General features: G+C 43.0%; 1 protein-coding gene across 2 annotated transcripts in view; it reads right to left on the bottom strand.

Annotated features, from left to right (window-relative positions):
• Positions 1–8416: 8416 nt before the first annotated feature.
• Positions 8417–19559, bottom strand: part of Trpc6 (transient receptor potential cation channel subfamily C member 6) — an 89845-nt gene continuing 78702 nt past the window's right edge. For both annotated transcript variants that reach the window (XM_005077323.4, XM_040734751.1), the window contains exons 9-13: positions 18601–18804; positions 16961–17035; positions 11015–11095; positions 9487–9562; positions 8417–8741 (exon numbers count right to left, since the gene is read on the bottom strand). In XM_005077323.4, the coding sequence (XP_005077380.2) occupies positions 8590–8741; positions 9487–9562; positions 11015–11095; positions 16961–17035; positions 18601–18804 (588 nt within the window). In that variant the 3' untranslated portion in view covers positions 8417–8589. The remainder of the gene's footprint in view (positions 8742–9486; positions 9563–11014; positions 11096–16960; positions 17036–18600; positions 18805–19559) is intronic.

Genomic DNA, 19559 nt, shown 5'->3' with positions numbered 1-19559 from the left:
ACATCTGGATAGGAAGCGATGTGGTCTGCCCAACAACCACATACAAAGGAAACGGCCCACATCTGGCAGCTGCCAGAGCATCGGATGCGCTTGCCCTTTGTGAGGTCTCGGTGCCCATGAAGCCTGAGGGTTTTCCGAGATGCCCCTGTCAAAGTATTTGGGCAGCAAGTCTTGGCTTGATCCCCTCTGGAGTCTTTCTCTGACTGGGACCTGCCCCTCTTTTCTCCTCCCAGCCCTACTGGGGTGACAAGTTGCACCAGACCATTCATTCAATAAACACATCCACTCGTTAAACAATCTTTGTGTCTGCTGGGATTTGCTGAGACCTCTGAAAGTGCCTGTGAAATAACTCCACGGGTCATAGGTCTCTTGGGGTTATGTAATGATTTTGTGGTCCCCCTGAGAATACGAATTCAGAACCCAAGACCCCCTAAGGGTGCTTCTTGCTACACTGTAAGAAGTGAACACAGGCTCTTGCATTCCCTTAGGCTTTCCAATGCCTCCCTCCTACCCTTCAGGTCAGACACTGCGGTGATTTCATTATTAAGTGGCCAAAACAAAATGACCCCACATTCTACTCCTTTCCTTACACTTACCCTCAGTAGTTCCTACACCTAGATCTTGTTCTTCAAAGGTTCACATGACTCATTCTGAGCCAGTGTTAGTAAGCCATTGAGTTATAATCCCTTAAAATGGAAAGAAAATGCAGAGTGCCCAAATGAGAGTACCAAGCTGACCATAGAGTACGCTCAGACGCTATCAACCAAAGGAATACAAGTAACTGTGTGCAGTCGGAGCAGAATCCTCTCCAGCAGCACCTTAACCCACTGGATATCACCAGCTCTTCCCCTCACCCTCAAGCATATACATAGGGCTCCTCCTGAGGGGCTCACGGTGTTTAATAAGCTGCATCTCTCAGAATTCTAGTAGCACACGAACCATCTTAATTATTGCCATGATTTGAAATGAAATGACCGAATAAGCCATGAATTCCTTGCATCAGTTTAATTAGGAGCTTTGATAAGCCTAGAAAGGAAGCAAACATCAGACACCGGTCTTGCAAAGCACAGGCCAAGACACTGTGAGGACATTGCTACCGCAGTGAAGTGATCTGATCATGCATGTCTGATGGATAGTTTTGTGATCCTCCCTACATGTTGTAAAATACTCAGAGGATGTAGTCCTGGTGCAGGACTAGAGAAGGAGGAATCCAGAAGGATTCAGATTGTGTTACCGGTCACAGGCTGCAATGACAGATTAATGTTCAAGTGTAAATTCTAAATCCCAGCATGAATTAATCTCTCTAGGAAATTGGCACAACCACATAGTGCTACAACTTCAGAGCTGAACACTCAAGAGTTTGGGTTTTTACACCAAAACCAAACATTGGATCTTTTTATGCAGGAGATACTTTTATGCGTCACCATTAATATTGATTCATCCAGACTGAGGAATATTCAAAAGTCTCTGGGGTCCTGGAAGATTCACATACAGACTTCACTATGGAGCTTCATTGGGCTCCTAAACCATCAGGAAGATGTCAAGGTATCAACGGAAAAAACTTAAATATACTGCATGGTCACACCTGACTTACTGGAGATGTGTAAGAAACAGAATGAAGTCCTGGAATAGACACCACCCAGGAGAAGTAGCATGCTGAGATGCAATGTGTGAAGACAAGACAAAAAAAATGAGTAGAGCCAAGGTGAGGCCCTTCCCATTGGTGATAACAATGGAGACTGGTTCCTGGAGCAACCAGGTCGACAGCAGTCTGTGAGTTAACAACAAACACATGGCAGGTGTTGGTGAGTTACTGCTCTCTGGAGTTGAGGGATGGCTTTCTGATTGAACAGGAGGACAAAGTGAAGAAATTAAATGATCATACTCCATGGGGGACTTGAAAACACGCAGGAGTCAGCCCTCTGTCACCTGAACAATGTACAGTGTGTCTTCTAAGAAAGAAGGAACCATGGACTATTGCAGGAAACGGAAACTTAACAGAAGCCGTCCAGATCAGTGGAGAAGGGGAGTCTTCGCCAGGAGCACTCAAGGCTTTCTTGGGGAACAGCAGCCCTGCACCTCACTGGCTGCCCCTACGTCCATTACAGAGAAACTGCTTCCACTTCGTCTCTGCTACTGACAGCCACACCCAGAACATTCCCCAAAATGTCACAAGCTCCCAATAAAAGTTTTATGGACAGGACATAACATAGTCCTCATTCCAAACAACCTTCAGATGCCATTATACATTATTAGGATGAAAAACAACAAACGCACCTTGAAATTTCCCCCAAATCTGTTTTTGAAGTATGACAGGCACGTGGCCTGAAGGCCAGTCTTGTACTCAACAGACCTAAGTCCTCTGTCATTCTTCTCTCTTAATTCCAGCTGGGGCCTCAGGTTCCTTCTTAACTCAGAGCTCCTGGCACGAATATAGGAGTTAATGAGAAAAATGCTAAGTCAAAAACCCTGAGTGGCACTTGGTTTTATGAGGCTTCAGGTGGAACAGGCTAAGAAAGAATGGAAAGGGGAGTTTGTTCATCCTGTATTCCTTTTTTGAGGCAGGGTCTCATGTAGTTCGGGTTAGCTTGGAACTTACTGTATAGCCAAGGAAGACCTTTAACTTCTGACCCTCCATCTTCTGCTTCTCAATTCTGAGATCACAGCCATGTGCCATGACACCCAGTTATGTGATGCCGATGTTCAGACCCAGAGCCTCATGCACATTAGGTGAGCAGTCTGCCAACAGAGCCACCCCCAGACCTAGAAAAATAATGTTTTGAGCCACATCATTTTCGTAGAATTGCTGCCACTAACTAAAGACTTACTATGTCCAAAGTACTACAGTCTGAATCTAAAGCACCCAAATTTGTCTTCCACATAACTCCGTGCAGGGGATGACATTCGTTCTCCATCTATACACGTGGGATGCTGTGGACCAGAAAAATTAGGAAAATGGCAAAAAATGCACAGCTAAAAGTTGCCAGAGTGAGGATTTGAACCCACATATTCTGGCTTTGGATCTATATTATGAACTGGTAGACCATCATGATCTTAAGAGAGGAGATAATAGAGACTAAAGAAGGGAGTAAATTATTGAATTAATAAAAACCAAAGGAAAGGGACAAGTGTGAAGAGAAAGAAAATACATATAATGTCACAGACAGCTTGATTGCAAATGTCTTTGTGCACATACACATGTATGCATAGGTAGGTAGTACTATTATTTATTACATATGGCAAATTATATGGATATGTGTTTGTATAATCTTCCACATGTTAGCCAATTATAGCAACAAAGTGGACACAAGTGAGCCTTTTTTAAGATACAAGGAAACACTCTAAAAGTTGACCTTTTCCAATTATTCTAGTCAAAGTCCACCTCCTTAAGAAAAGAGGAGGGTAAATGTCAGACAGCAAATCAAAGACTACTGAAAAGGTTAAGGCATAGCAAAAGATCTCCACACTGCTTTAGACCAACACATGGTAATAAGGAACTTAATTTATTCTGATTAAAAGTTGTTCTTATGGCAACATGAGAGTATTTTCATGGACAAAATTAGAATCAAATGCCAGTTAGTGAAGTTCAAGACTCACTTCCTGAATGTCAACATCAAGGCTTTCTCTAGAGATTTAGACAAACAGCCATGATGTTCCTGTGTTTCCTAAAGGGCATGTCCGTCCACCCACTCCTGTACACTCTCCCTACGGTTTATTAAGAGATAAGGATAGCCTTTGCTCCCAGGGGTACACGAAAAAATGGAGAGACTCTGTACATACCCTATTGTGTCTGCCTCCCAAATTCACATGCCAAAATCCCAACCACAAGGCAAAGGTGTCTGTGGAGGCAATTGTGGGGGTCTGTGTGGATTATCAACTTGACTAAATCTAGAATCACCTAAGACACAACTCCAGGAACACCTATGTTGGAGTCTGAAGACTGGGCTAACTGAGTCAAAAAGACTGGGATCTTACACTAAACATGGAACAAAGTAAACTGAGCAGCTGGCATTCATCTCCCTCTGCTTCCTGACTGCAGATGACATGAAAACAGAGCCTTTGGGAAGTACTGGTGCAAAGGTTGGTGTCTCAGGAATGCAGCTAACAATCTTGTGAAAGGGACCCTAGAGGATAGCATGGCCCCATCCACCATGTGAGCACACTGTGAACAGGGGCCATTCATGAAACAGGAAGTGAACTCTCCCTGACAGTGCAACTACTCCTCTCCAGAGTGTGGAAGATGCATCTGCTGTTCACAAACTCATCATCTTAATGATATCATTTAACAGCAGCCCAAACAGAGTAAGACATATCTCATGTAACATTATAATTCCTTCTGATGCATTATTTTAATATAAACAGTTGACCTCTTCCCCTTGCTATCAAACAAGATGACCTCCAACATGTCATCTTCAAAAGAATTTGCAAAATAGGAATCACCCACTGGTTATCCACTCACAGTAATTATCTATAGAACGGCATGGTATTTAAGAAGAATGACCACACTGTTGGATAGCATAAACTTAGTTATACACAATAAAAGTTGATTACAAAACTTGGGAGACGTTTTTATAGTTATTATGACCAGCTTCATTCTGAGGATGTGTATGTGGTTCTTCAAGATTGGTTCCGCTGGGATCTGGAACGAAAAAGGTTTAAATAGAATGTGTACTTGAAGAGGATGAAGTTGGATGGAGCAACCAACTTACTGCTTTTGAATACTATGTGTAGCCCATGGACATGGCAGTTTGTAACAAGATCAAAAATCCATCCAAAAAATCAGTGCATTTAAAAGCTTGAAGGATTTGAAAAATGGAAAAATGATCTCTGGAAAGTTCTACAGATACAAATATGGAATAATGAGAAAAGTCAAGCATTCATGTGAATGATTTCACATACATATGCACTCACCATACACACACATGCACATGCACATACACACACACACAAACACACATGCATATACTCATACAACACACACACACACACACACACGATACATTTCAGAGTTCCTGGTGTGTGAACTGAGCAGACTACAACTGAAAATAAGAACTCGGGCTATGACCCTCTTTAACCATCTGTGTTCCTTCATGGCTGTCTGTTTATCAGAGGCCATTGTCTGCTTCTGACCTGAAGGGGGCCTCAGGTGTGGGGTGCAGCTGACAATTCCCTTTCAAGAGATTAAACGATATGAGATCACACCTCCAGTCAACGGAGATAACCTATAAAGGTGAGGGACATGTGTGTTTCACTCCTGACCCTATCACTTCTATTTCCAAGTTATTTATACTTCTAAGAACATCTGGACTTTTTCTCATTTCCAAAATACCTATATGGTTTTTATAAGGATGAAGTTTGAGTGAATTAGATAATGATGTGGTGACGCTAGCTGTCAAATTTACAGTCTTGGATCATCTTGAAAGAGAGTCTCAGTGAGGAATTGCCTAGATCAAACTAGCCTATGGGCATGTCTGTGAGAGGTTATCTTAATTATGTATATTAATGTGGGAAGAACCAGACTACTGGGGGTGGAACCATTCCCTAGGTGTGGTTCTGGACTGCAGGTTAGAGAGAGGAAGCTGAGTGAGAAGTGTGTGTGCATTCTTTTCTTCTGCTCTTGACTACAGATGTGGTATGACCTGCATCACCGGATTTCTGCTGTGATGAACTGTGAGTTGGAATTGTGCACTAAGGTAAATCCCATCTCCCAGAAAATGCTTTCTGTCAGGATGTTTTTGTCACAGCAACAGAGGTAAAACTAAGATAGATACCATGTGTTAGAGCCTAGCATAAGGCACGTGCTCAGTAAACATTTCTCTAATTGTGTGACATCACAGTTCTCCATTTAAGGTCATGAGTGGTAGATTCTGGTGAGTTGTTCCCCATGCCTACTGCATGAGCTAGTTTCTTGTTGCTGTGACTAAACCACTGACAAGATGTAATGTCATGGAGGAAGGATTTATTTCAGCTCATGGCTTGAGGGAGTCTAATTCCATCATGGCAGGTCTCATGCTGGAGGGTGGCTTCTCGCCAGCTGCAGCATGTGGCTGGACCCTTCATGTCACATCTGAGGGGAATGAGAAGCAGAGAACGCTAATAAGGGCAGACCTATAAACTTTATGTCTTGTCTTCCAATGACTCACTTCCTCCAGCAAGGTTCCACAAGCCCCTGGATAGCACAGGGCTTTAGTGACCAAGTGCTCAAACCAACAAGCCTGTGTGGGAGAGTTCACATTCAAACCACAACATCTAGTTAAATCATACTAACTGTGTGCCATTTCTCAGAGTCAGCCATGAAGTGAGAGGCCAAACTCATGCACGAATAAGCAACGGCTTTTGATCTGCTCACAGGCAGGGCAGTAAAGCCTCTGGTAAGACACGAGGAGGAGGCAGGGCTAGGCAGGAGGGAACAACCGCTGGTTATGTCAAACTTCACTCATCACTCCCCGAGGTGGTACCCACGTCTCCAAGAGGAAAGAGCAACTGGGATAGACGCATTGCTACTTTATTATAGCCAATGAGCGTGTCTGTGACATGAATCATGGTCTTCGATGATTAGTGTTCATAAAAACCAGTGATCCTGAGATTTTTGCCATGTTGAGGGTCAGTCTTTACCAATATGCTGTGGTTGGAATTTTAAAACTTGTCATGTACTTCGGTGTCTTTTTTTTAATGTTCCAGCTGAAGGGAAACTAGAACAGGTTCCTATCCAGCTGCCCTCTGAGAAAACTGCTAACCTTGAGACATTCATTCTGAATCATACAGCAGGAAATGCTTACAGAGATGACTTTCACTGGGAACCCACAGCCATACTGTCCTTCTCCAAAGTGCCTTTTCAAATCAATCTACTTGGAGACACAGGAATCTGAACATCTCTTCTCTGCAGTCTAGCCTAGTCTTTGTTCCACAGGTCTTGGCTTAGAAGCCAATCTCTCCAACAGCTTAACACACAAAGTCTATGGATGTTGCATTATTTTAACTTGAAGATATAGCAGTTTGGCATGAGGTTGTTTGGGGGGGTTGTTTTTCACAATTGCTAATTAAATATTGCCACACACCATTTGAAGTTGGACCTCTGCTTTATCAGTGTAATTTATCAATAGGAAACAACCACAAATATCAAAAGCGCTGAATACAAATTTTCAACTGCGTGCTCTGAGCTGCTTCCACTGATGTCTTTGATTCAGCCACACTTGGTGCTGAGCAGATTTTCTGTCCTTTCCACCTTTAAGGGAAGTCAGAGACGTCCTTCTGCTGAATTCAAAGCAGCATGTGGTTAAGGGCAGGCACCACCTGAATATTGAGTCTTTGGTGGTACCATGATAATTCTTCCTTGGTGTTTGTTAGTTAAAGATGCTGGATCATAGCATCGGTAAATTCACAACAACCATTTAGTGAATGGAAATAAACACAGAAACTTTGTTCACATATTTGGGGAAAAGAGTAGATCACACTGGGGATAACAAGTGGGTGTTTGAAAATTCCCACATGGCCGCTTATACTCAAAAGCTGACTATCAGGTTTGTCTGTAATTGACCTCAGAACTGGCACAGAATTGTGCTGTCACTGAACCAATGAATTACAATGTTTGGGGCTTTGCCACTATTGTAATAAAAAAGTTCTTATTGAATAGTAACTTTTGGTTGCAACTTAAAAGAGCATGTTCATATTAGCTTACAAAAGAAAGCAATGTGTATGTGTACACACACACAATTTCATATACATGTTCATGTGTGCACACCCACACACAGAGAAAGAGAGAGAGACAGAGAGAGAGAGAGACACACACACACACAGAGAGAGAGAGAGAGAGAGAGAGAGAGAGAGAGAGAGAGAGAGAGAGAGAGAGAGAGAGAGAGAGAGAGAACTGGACTATGTCTTCGGCATTAGCAGAGAAAACATGTTTCTACTGTTAAGTGTAATGTTTGAAACAGATGAGCAGAAAATTGAACACAGGCATAAGCTTATTTTGTTTTGAGTTTTAGACATGGCCTCATGTAGCCCATGGAATCTCACTGTATAACCAAGGCTGACCTTGAATTCTAAATCTTCCTCTACCTGCCAAGTGCTGGTATAACAGGTGTTCACCACCATACAGGGCTCTAAACTCTTGTGGACAGGCAGTATCAATTATATTTAAGTAGCTTGATGGTAGTTACAGCACTCTTTAAATAGACCGTTTTCCTCCATTTTCCAGGCTGGACGTCTCCAACAGGAAAAAAGATGCCTGAATTCACTCTGTCGAGGAAGCCACACAGGGAGCAACATAAACCTTCCCCCCACCGAGGCCTATCCCCAAACAGACACAACAAGACATTCACACCAGCACAAGAGTTACTCCCCGCTACCACCACTGCAAGAAAGCTATCCAGAAAACAAGCTCCAAGGAACTGAGCAGACTTCTCAACACTGTCTGTAATCTTTAGCCTCAACAGTGCAGTTTAATCACCAAAAAACGTTGATAGTAGGACTCTAGATGATCCAAGTTATCATTAACATACTTTTTATCATTGGCACTTAAAAAAATAAATCAGAAAATAATATGGCTTCAAGTGGAGAAATAAATATGCAATTTTGAGGGGTTTCCAATTATCTGTGGCTTTCTTCCTCTTTTGGCCCTAAGGACAATCTCTCCCCGAGTTTTCGAATAAGTTCTGCTAGATCTTCGGTGTTCTGAGACTTTTCTTCCAGGAGCTCGTAACGGAGACTTGAGATGTCCTGCTTGATTTCCTTCAGCTCCCCTGTGCAGAGGAAGAGAGGAGAGAAGTCAACCATAACTACAAAAGCAAACCTGTGATTCCAGGGTGAGATAGGGAGAGCTCAGACTGCATCCCGAATCTCTCCAAGGGAAAACACTTCCTGATCACAGAAGGCCGCTGTTGTCTCAGGTGGGGAGAGCAACTTCACCAAGGACCCCATAAAAATAAGAATGTTTTATCTAGTCTTGCCACTCGTTCCCTGGCATTCTGTGGCCTTGGTGGCTGCGACGAGGGCTAATGTCAACTGGACACTATCTAGAACCACCTTGGAGACTGGCTAGCATCTGGACCAGCACGGAGTAACCTGTTAGGGCGTGGGTAACTGGTGTGGGAAGATGCACCGAAACTGTGGGCAGCACCATTCCCCGGCAGGAGTCCCAGCAGAATAGAAGGGAGAGAGTGGGCTGAGCACTCTCTTTCTGCTCCCTCCCGTTCCTGCCATACCACTCCTTCACCAGCATGGGGGACTGGCCCCTCAAACTGCCCTTCTCCGAAAAGGTGGACTGGCCCCTCAAAGAGTGAGCCAGAATAAACCCTCCATTCCTTAGCTTGCTTTGTCAAGCAGGTTGCCACTGCAGTGGGAAAAGTTACAAATACAGATGGAGAGAGTTTGTCCTATATGGCCTCCTGAGGATCATCCACCACGCCCCGTTCTCTCTCGCTCTACACCAGGGCACCACCCCAGCACACACGGGGAAAACTGTGTCCTTATGCTCAACGAACTCACCTTCATTCACTTCATCACTCTCCTTGTCGATTTGGGCCTGCAGCACGTATCTTTTAATGAGTCTTTTCATGATTTTCTAGACAGAAAAGGGAGAAATCCATTTCAGCGTTATGCTCATGCAAACATCTCATTTGGAATAGGCTTCTGGTCTACCTATCTTTAGAAGGGACGGTTATCAAGCTCCAGGTTAGATTTAGCACACACGGAGTATACATCCCCATGTTTTACTTTTTCTGATGAAAGCACCTGTGACGTTACTTAAGCTAATGAGTCAAAAGTTAATTCTCAAAAAGAGGAAGACCAGAGGGTAAACATCAAATACTTTGTGCCTCTTCTAGTATTATCTGAAAGCAGAGCATGGACTTCCTGCCAGATAGGTCAGATATCTGTGTGGAGTTCTTTGAGGAAGTAAGGAATTAAACAATGTCCAGTTGTTTATGTCTCCCACCCTACAAGAATTGCAGCCCCTTTATATTGTACGGTTGCTTTGAGAATGTAATAAACTTTCAATGTAATAAAGTTTCAATGTAATAAACTTTCCCTACTTCTTTTTTGTGTATAACTATAAATATATGTTAAATGCAATTTAAGAGATGCAGCAATTGAGTGGGAAATATATACATTACTAAACCAAATCTTACTACATAAAACCCAAATTAAAAGTTGATCAATAGACTTCTGGTAAAGAAATTCACATCAGAATCTAGTTTGGTGTGTAGATGTGTATGTTTTAAGTAGTGTTACTTATAAAAGCCAGAAAGGAAACCTTAAATGTCTATCAATGGTGAATTATTTTAATAAATTACCATTTATTTCTATAAAAAGATACATCCATTGATAGTCATAGGTATATATGTTGCAGAGTGAAAGCATACACTATAGAGCTATTATACATCTTACTATTTATTCTTTTGTGTAATATGCCACACATATTACAGAATATTAGCACATATAAAGTCATATACATGCATATACGGATACTACCAACAGATATAATATTCACAAGTAAGCCATCTTCATTTCACAGTGGGAGACTGTGTGCTTTTCAGTTTTATTTTTACAGATTTATCTTTAGTTTTAATAATGCATATACATTAATATCTGTATGCAGGTATATACACAAGAATGTAGGTGCCCTTGGAGGTCAACAGTGGGAGTCAGATGTCCTGGAGCTGGAGTTACAGGCAGTTAAGAGCCGCCATGGGGGTGATAGGAACCAGACCTGGGTCCCCTGTTAGAGCAGTGTGTGCTCCTAAGTTGAGATATTTCTCCAGCCCTTTCTTCTTGTTTTGTAAGGTTAGGCTTTTACAAAGAGCCCAGGCTCTAAGCTATATGATTATCTACTTACATATTCCGCACTTAGCAAGTACCATACATAAGACAGCTACACCATAAGCACGTGTTAAGTGGATACACCCTTCTGATGTTCAAAACATAGCCTGATTTTTATTTTAATTTAATGAAGTACAGAGCTTGAGATCCTAAGCACAGGAAATGGCTATCCTTGTAGCTTGAAGCTTGTGCTTACCTGGTATTGTCTTGGAGGGCTACTGAAACTATTTAAATGGAAGTCTTCTGAGCTCCTTATACTTGACTGTTTTTGTGCCAGCTACAAAAGGAATTAGAAATCCTCATGAAGTTCCCATTGCAAGCAATGTGTGAGAGATTATTAGTCACATGGATGAACTAATAGTCTGGTGCCTTCAAGTGAGCACATCTGTATGTATAGAGCCATTTGTCTTAATTGCTTAACCTTCCATCTTATGAGATACAAGAAGTGGTCCTGCGGGGGGGGGGGGGTCATGTTTCGGCCTTCCAACGGGTAGATGTGTTGTGAAAAGAGAAGCAAATGTGCTGGGGAATTCATGGTGCTGGTGTCAACAGTCTGCTGGTGAGAACCCAGCCACTGTCTGACTGCCACACTCACCCCTGCCCTTGAGTCTCACCAGAACACCAGAATACAGGTGCCACGGAAGCTCTGATTAATCCATTAATCACTGTCTGACTGCCACACTCACCCCTGCCCTCGAGTCTCACCAGAACACCAGAATACAGGTGCCACAGAAGCTCTGATTAATCCATTTCAACTTGGGGATCTGGAGAGTGTCTGCTCTCAGTTGTACTCTGCTAAAGTGCCGTTGAAGCATTGCTTTTTAAGAAAGACAATGAATTTAGGTAATGTGCAATAAATGTCATAGCCAACAACAGTAGCATACTAAGAGGCTGACTGAGAACCCTTTAATGCGCTGTTTCTAGAAGAAAAACTGATTTTTACAAATAAACCTGAGGACTTGTGCAAAACAGAATTCTTCTAAGTCTGTATATCAGAGGGATAAAGTCTCCAATGGAATAAAAGCTCTCCAAATGTTTGGGAAGTCATTCCTGGCTTACATTCCCTGGTGACATTTCGGTGCCTATAGCAAAGCTACTTGCTTTAACATCCATGTAATGGTTCTCTCATACCAATATGCTATTTAAAAACAGCAGAGAAATTCTTACCTAAGTTGCGTTGTAAATAATGTGTGAGATTACTAGTTACATATGTGGCCTAATATGTACTGAATGTGAGTGTATCTGTACAGAAGGTTGCCATTTTCACTCACATCTCCTGTTAAATAGCATGCCCACACATGTATCTTTGTATCAAACATGCAGCAAGGGTCTTTCAATGTCAGACTCCAGATATTGAAAGAACAGCATAAATCACCTTGGCCCAGCAAAATGCCATCAACAGGCAGATGAACATAGCGACACTGGTGAGAATCACAGAGACCAGGTACAATTTGAAAGCACTACTTTCTCTTTTTTTAAGGTTCCCCTTTGAAAGTTTCAGCAAAATATCCATGCACTAACTCTCGTTGACTTTTGAAATCATTAGGATACTGTGCTATAATTTACCAAATTGAGCAAGAATATGCAGTAAGGGTAACTGAAAGGCAGACCTGCTAGCAGTCAGGAGGCAGGGACTCATGTGGCTTGCTCATCCCCCAATTTCCTACGGAGCCTAGACAGGACACTGAGCCTTGCTAGCATCCCTTGACAATGAAGGATGTGGTCTATGTGATGTCCACTGTCCCTCCCTAACTTAGGAAGTCCCAAAAATGTCAGGAAGCTTCAACAGAGCATCTGTAGCATTTTAGGACACAAGAGGAAACCTGGCTTTTAAAGTACATTTTGTTTCTGAAGTCAGAATGGCATGGGGAGCTCAGGTTCCAGCCAGCATCCATCCCTCTACCACCTAAGTTACAAGACAGCATAGAGGGCCAGGGAAGGCTCACCATCCAAGGGAAGAACCTAGACAGAAGGAACCCTTCTGATTTCTGCCTTTGGTTTATTTACGGCTCAGGGGGCTTAGTGTCATGATCTTTCTTGTCTTGAACACCCCAGTACAGCAAGCAGGGAGGTGGAAATGAGATAGCAAAGTGGAAACTTGTGTGGATTGGAAATTTTGAGTATGAGAATCCGTGGTCCTGCAGACTCTGACGTGTCAATGCTCTCCTCGAAGGCAGGCCAAAGAGGTGATCTTTCCTTTTAACCCAATGTTTTGTGAGTCAAATGGGTCATTTTCACACTTTCTCCAAATCATTGGCCATTGTGTTTGCCTTCCCGGTGCCTAAAATACTTCCTTCCTTGTGTTAGCAGAATTGCTAGTCATATCCCTGAGATTTTAACTCAGAGCCTAAATTCTCTAGAAAAGTTTTCCCTGCCCACCTCATGAGAACGCAGATCCTTGGCCAGACCTTTTGTTTCTTTGTAGTGCTGTCAGGACCAGCCACAAGTCTCACACTGGATTGGTCGTTATCTTCTGGATGTGTCTGGTCTTGGCGGAAGTTTATTCCAGGCTCCCCTGTGCCAGTACTGGCACATAGCAGGTGCTCAAACATTGCTGACTTGTGTAAAGCATGAGATGGTGGGTGCACTTTTTGTCACCAATCGGACACACTGGGGTTGTGGAGATTTTGTTAGGTTATGCATGTCCAATATGAGAGCTTAGCCAGGGAGTGGTAGCTTAGCTTCATGGTAAACATGTGTTTGAAACACAGGGAATTATTTTAAGGCATAAGCAGACATCTTGAAGACTGTAATATACTGGTTACACAGAGATGGTAACAGAGAAGGAAGAACTACTGGATTTGTGTGGAAAAGCACAGACGTGGCTTTCTAAGGTGCTGATCTTAAGACCTGGGGAACCCAAACTGTGGCATGTTCCCACATTTCCTCTAAGTGCACACCAGGGGGACAGAATCTTGATTTCTCAGCACGGCAATATCAAAATCAATATCATTGCCTGGAAAAGTCTTCAGTGTGGCAATGCCCTATGTATTGTACAATATTTAGCATCATGCCTGGTTCATAAGCCCTAGATGGTGATAGCAACCCTTACCCTTGTGTAACAAGCCCAAACATCTCCGAATCAAATGCATCCTTGTGGAGGGTTAACAGCAAAATCATTCCTGACTAGGAACCAACTAATAGACTAATAGTTTGTGAGTAGGCAGATATTAACTCATGCCAATTGTTTTGTGGCTATTCTCCTTTGAAGTATCAGGATTGGAACATAAATATGTTATTTCAGAAAAATAATATTGCTATTTTTTCCAATACTCCATAGCAACTCAACAAACATTTTGTTTTTTTTTTTTTTTTGAATTAAGGCAATGAAATAATGTGTAAGAGGAAATGTACCCAAAGTGCAAAGAAGAATTGTCACCACTTGGTGGCACAAAATCCTAATTTATCATCTGACCTCATGGCCAGCTGCACAGCCAGCTGAAAATCTAGAGCTGGGACAGCCATGTTTGCCCTTCAGCTCATACAAGGAAATTCAATTGGCAATCTGAAGAACATTTGAAACTTAGAGATGCAGCCACAATAGAGGCACAAAGGGCTGAGTGTAACTTTATCCTTACTGCCCCTCATTGCCCTCTCTCTCTCCCTCCACACATGGCTCTCCTGACACTGAGGGTTGGCTGGTCTGTAAGAGAGGGAAATGCATGGAGATTGTCCAGAAGAGACAGCCAGCCCAATGGAGTCCAGCCCAATTCCAGTGTCTGGACTTCATGGGGTGGGAGGTCACTGTGGGACAGAAGTACCTAGGACCTACAGAACACTGTCATAGCAAAGGAGTGACAGGATCACAAAGATTCTACGGCTAAGAGATGAACACAAGATGACCAGACTCTGCCATGAAGACAGATAGGAATGCCACATCTCTGTGGCTGCCACAGTAGACAACCCCATGAAAAGGTCTTCCAGCTGTTAAATGGACATCAGAATCAACATCTCACCCCAGACCCCACAACTGTATCAACTAAGGTACAACCTGTGCTGCCCAGACGCCACACCCTCTTCTTGGCCCTGGGATGGGTTGCCAGGCCAGGACCAGTACGATTTCACCAAGACAAAGGAATGAGAGGAAGACACCGACACAGAAGTGACAAAACATACTTCCCACCATGCGCCTTGACATGCAGTTTGTTGCATTCCTATTAGTCATCCCTTGAGACTGCAGTAACTATAAAGAACCAACCCGAGAAACTCACACAATCTGTGCCAATTCTCAGCTGGGGTGTAGTAGGAAAATCAATACGGTGGTGGTGGTGGTGGTGGTGGTGATGGTGTGTGTGTTTGTGTGTGTGTGTGTGTGAGAGAGAGAGAGAGAAAGAGAGAGACAGAGACAGAGAGAGACAGAGACAGAGAGACAGAGAGAGAGAGAGAGAGACAGACAGAGAGAGAGAGAGAGAGAGAGAGAGAGAGAGAGAGAGAGAGAGAGAGAGATTTCCCCTACCTATACCATTTAAAATGCCTGGTGTCTCAGTGGCAACAGAAACAATGATTTGAATAGCAAGACTCTGCCACTTCCCCACAGCCCTTCAGGGTGACTGCCTTGGGGGCTACAGGTTAATTCATTACACCTTTTACTATTTCACTCCCAGGCCCCATTGCTACAACCAAAGGCCAAAGTTGCAGCAGGCCTCATGGGTTCCTGGGTGTGTCACACCACACACACACACACACACACACACACACACACACACACACACACACACCCCTCCTTCCCACTACCATTCTTCCTGCTTGGGATCCTGTTCTGTGAAAATCCTTCCACACGAAATTACTAATCACGGTGTCTTAGTCTAGACTTCTCCATCAGGTTCTGATTTAAAGTGGGAAAAGGTTGACAGACTTGTGACTGAAATGGCAAGGAAGAAACCTGTGAGTCTGGGGACCAAGGTCACATAGACCTTAAGAACACATGCGCTCTAGTATGGACATAAAATATGCAATTAAAAACAGAGCTCAGTGGTCTCCTCTTGGCATGTGCTTCCTGGGGTGGCCGCTCATGAATGCATTTCTGGGCAGCTAGAGTAGCAGAAGCTATGGAGACACTTCTGGGATTCGGCCAGCAGGCCAGGCCTCTTTGTGCGCATTCCTCTTTTAGACATTAGCAGGGAGTGTAACAGCAAGAAGTAAAACTGTCATGAAAAGAAGTCTCCAGGCGAATCTCAGCCACTCACCCTTAACAAGCACCACACACTGTCTCTCGGGGGCAGGGCAGATGCGAGGAAGAACACAAAAACAGCTGCTGGGCCATCAAGATCTAGGGCTTTTATTATGCGCACCTGAACACGGTCCCTTCCTGACAAACTGCTCTCCGCATTCATTTTGTCGAGTTCTGTTTGCTGTCTGTTGAAACCCTGTGACTTATAACTGACAGGGAAGGGAGTAAATATCCTATCACTGAGGATTTTGTGTCTCCAAATTAGGAAGCTGGTGTATCTTCAGATACCTATCTCATTACGAACTATACTGGCTACAGCATCCATCTATTGAATCCTCACCGTGCCTTTGCAAACCCCGTGAGCCCTGACAGATGTTGCTGGCTCTGTGCTCTGCACCTGAGCTCGGGCCCAGTGGTCACGCCCTCAGGCCCAGTGAGCATGCCCTCCAGCCCAGCAGACACGCCCTCCAGCCCAGTGCCTTCCTCCACTCACTAGCCTTGTACACCAGTTCCCATCAGTACCCACAAATCCAAGGTTAACGCACAGCTTACACGTACACTAATTTCCTTTTGCAAATGGACACAAGTGCTGTTTCAATTACAGTCTTTGAAAGTTGGTACGACAGTTGTTAATAGCATGAACGTGTCTATTACCTACTTCTTTTTTTACTTTTGAAAATGTGCATTGGTGGTTTGCCTGAACGCATATCTGTGCAAACTCATGCCTGTGGAGGCCAGAAGAGGGCATTAGATTCCCTGGGAGTTACAGAAGTTTGTGAGCCACCATGTGGGTGCTGAGAATTGAACCTGGGTCCTCTGTGAGAGCAGCCCATGCTCTTAACCACTGAGTCATCTCTGCAGCTCTGCCCCTCATCCCTTAATGTTGTTTGCAAACACTGCTTTTTTCTCTGACAGGATAACTCCAATCCTGGGCAATCCAAGCATGCTTTCTATTTTCCAGTGTTATCTTACCTGATTTTTGTCAAGTGGAAATTTTGAAAGGTCTTCATGACTTCCCAAAATTCCAAATTTCTTTTCTTCATTTCTCTTTTAAAGATAAGTATTACAATTAGTCCAGTAGCATGGAAAATTTTCCATCTTTATTCCATATTCCCAAAGCTACCCTGCTCTAATTCCCTAGCAAATTTTAATGAGAGAAACATATTCTTTTTGAGTTTTCCTTTTGGCAAGTTCTTTAACATTTATTCAAACACTAAATTTTCCCAGGTTACAATTCTAATCAAACCTGACAACTGTACATTTAATTGTATTGAAAAAAGGAAACAGTCTTCTACTTAACCTACTGACTCCTGTAAATTAGCTATCTGGAGGAAGGCCACAGATGCTGCTTCCCCCAAATTTCTATGCTCAATGACTTAGAAATCTCAAAGCACTTTTAATATTTATTTTATTTAATCTCTGCAACACAGGTGTAATTTTGATTCCTGTTGCTGGTGAGGACACTAGAACCCAAGTAGCTTGTTCCTGACTTCATCGTTGGTGCCAAAGACAGCACTAATTGAAACGCAGTTTCCTTCCATCCAATCACAGGATCTTAACACTTCAAGCAATCTCAGACTGATCAGTCCAATGGCCCAGACAGTCTAGGGAGAAACAGCTTTGAGTTTTTAATGTCAGACATTCATAGTTGTACTGACGGACTGTCATTCCAGGGGGGCCTTGCTTCCTAAGATTATCCACTGCTTGGCTGGGTAGATCTCATCATTGTGAATTTGTTCTTTCCTAAAACTAAAATTGAACTATTTATAACTTCTGCTCATTGACTTTCTTCTCGTGTTTGAAGAGACAAAATAAGCCTGCAATCTTTAACCAAAAGTGAATGTTCTAAAAAGATTCTTGTTCTCTTCAAATTCCCTTTTCAGAAGAAACCGACAGCTCCATTAATTATTCAAATACACTCTATGCATACCTGTCCCCACCCTGACCATATCCATTAGAAGTAGCTAGTAACTTAACCCTCCTCCTTGGTTGATACTTGGCAAAAGCCTTGTGTGGGAATTCCAGTCTCCAATCCATGCCTACACAGCCTTGTATGTGTTTGAAATCTATCTGAGCACACTGAAAGCCTCCAACCCCATCATCTGAGCACTACTCCTCATGGCTGCTTTCTTGAGATCACTTTGCCTGCTGAGATTGTCACTCCCAGTCAGTAATCTTAGACCTTCCTTCATCCAGCACCTTGCTGCAGACCCTGGCCTCCCGAGGAGTATGAGCCATAGTCCCGCACTTTGCAAAGCAGATGTCCTATCAGCTGTTGATAACTGCTGACACTTCCCCAATGGTGATGTGAGAAACTTGAGGCACCAGCAGCACAGCAGGGTCCCAAATGCTCTGGCTTTCAGTGTCTATGCCAGACAATGCATTAATTGAGTTACATTTCATTTTTCTTACATTCTTTTAGGTAGGAAATGCCCAGTGTGCCGTTTTTAAACTGTCACCAGACCAAGGACCACTGCACATGCTGTTACTAGGAATGAGAATGGAAGGGCATGACTTATCCACAGAAAGCCTCTTTGAAAGGCTATGGGCTGAGTGATTACAGTGATGAAAGCATTATGACCCATCATGACCACAGTGATCAAGCTAGTCACCTTGTTCATCTCTGCATCTTCATGGAAGCCTTTCTTATGACCCTGGAACAGTTCAGACATCCATTTCTTAAATTTCAACAGGAGATAAAGCAAGGACTTTGGACTTGGCACAAGATTGAAGGGTACCGGAAGTGTTCTTCCCTCCTCAAAATAGGAGAACCACAATTTGGCCCTTGCAAATTTCCATTCCACATCAGCATCATCCTGTACAAATAGACACAGGAATAGAGAGTGTCAGGTTCTTCTAAGACTGGGCAGATAGACAGCAGAGGCAATGGCTAGAAACACCCTGATTCCCAAGACTGAAGGCCCCACAGTACACTCAGTCCACATGCTCTTTCTGAAGCCTGCTTCAGATTTTACTAAGCTTCCTGACTACTGGTCTCAAAACTCACACCTGCTTATAAATACTATGCAAGACATCAAGTGTGTTTTCTAGAACATGTGAAAATGTAGTCTTCATTCAATCATTCATTCAGAAGATTTCTGGAATCAATACTTCTGGAATACAAACACAGTCATCACCAACTTGAGAAAGGATTAATTCTGAATATAACTAAAAAAAATGATTCAGACAGGATATTATTTGTAAACGATAACTTTTGCTATTTTGTTGTTATTTTGAAGCAGAGTCTTACAATTAATCCAGGCAGGTCTGAAACTTATGTCAATTCGTCTGCCTGAGCCTCACAAATGTTGGGATTACAGGATTAGGTCACCACACCTGGATGATAGCAATAACTGTTGACTAAAATGTGAATTCATCACGAGATACAGCGGTACATATACTTGGTAGGTAGAGGCTGGAGGATCAGGAGCCCAAGGCCATCCTTCTCTCGGTAGCAAGCTCTAGGCTAGCTTGAACTACATGAGATGCTATCTTTCAAAAAAAAACTAAACAAAGCAAACATAAATATTTATCTTGATATAGTATTTCAGGTTTTTAAGATACAGTAATA

The sequence above is a fragment of the Mesocricetus auratus genome, unplaced genomic scaffold, assembly GCF_017639785.1.
Source record: "Mesocricetus auratus isolate SY011 unplaced genomic scaffold, BCM_Maur_2.0 Super-Scaffold_100040, whole genome shotgun sequence".
Taxonomy (NCBI): Eukaryota; Metazoa; Chordata; class Mammalia; order Rodentia; family Cricetidae; genus Mesocricetus; species Mesocricetus auratus.
The sequence above is the reverse complement of the archived record's forward strand: the minus strand, read 5'-3'. Positions and strand labels throughout refer to the sequence as shown.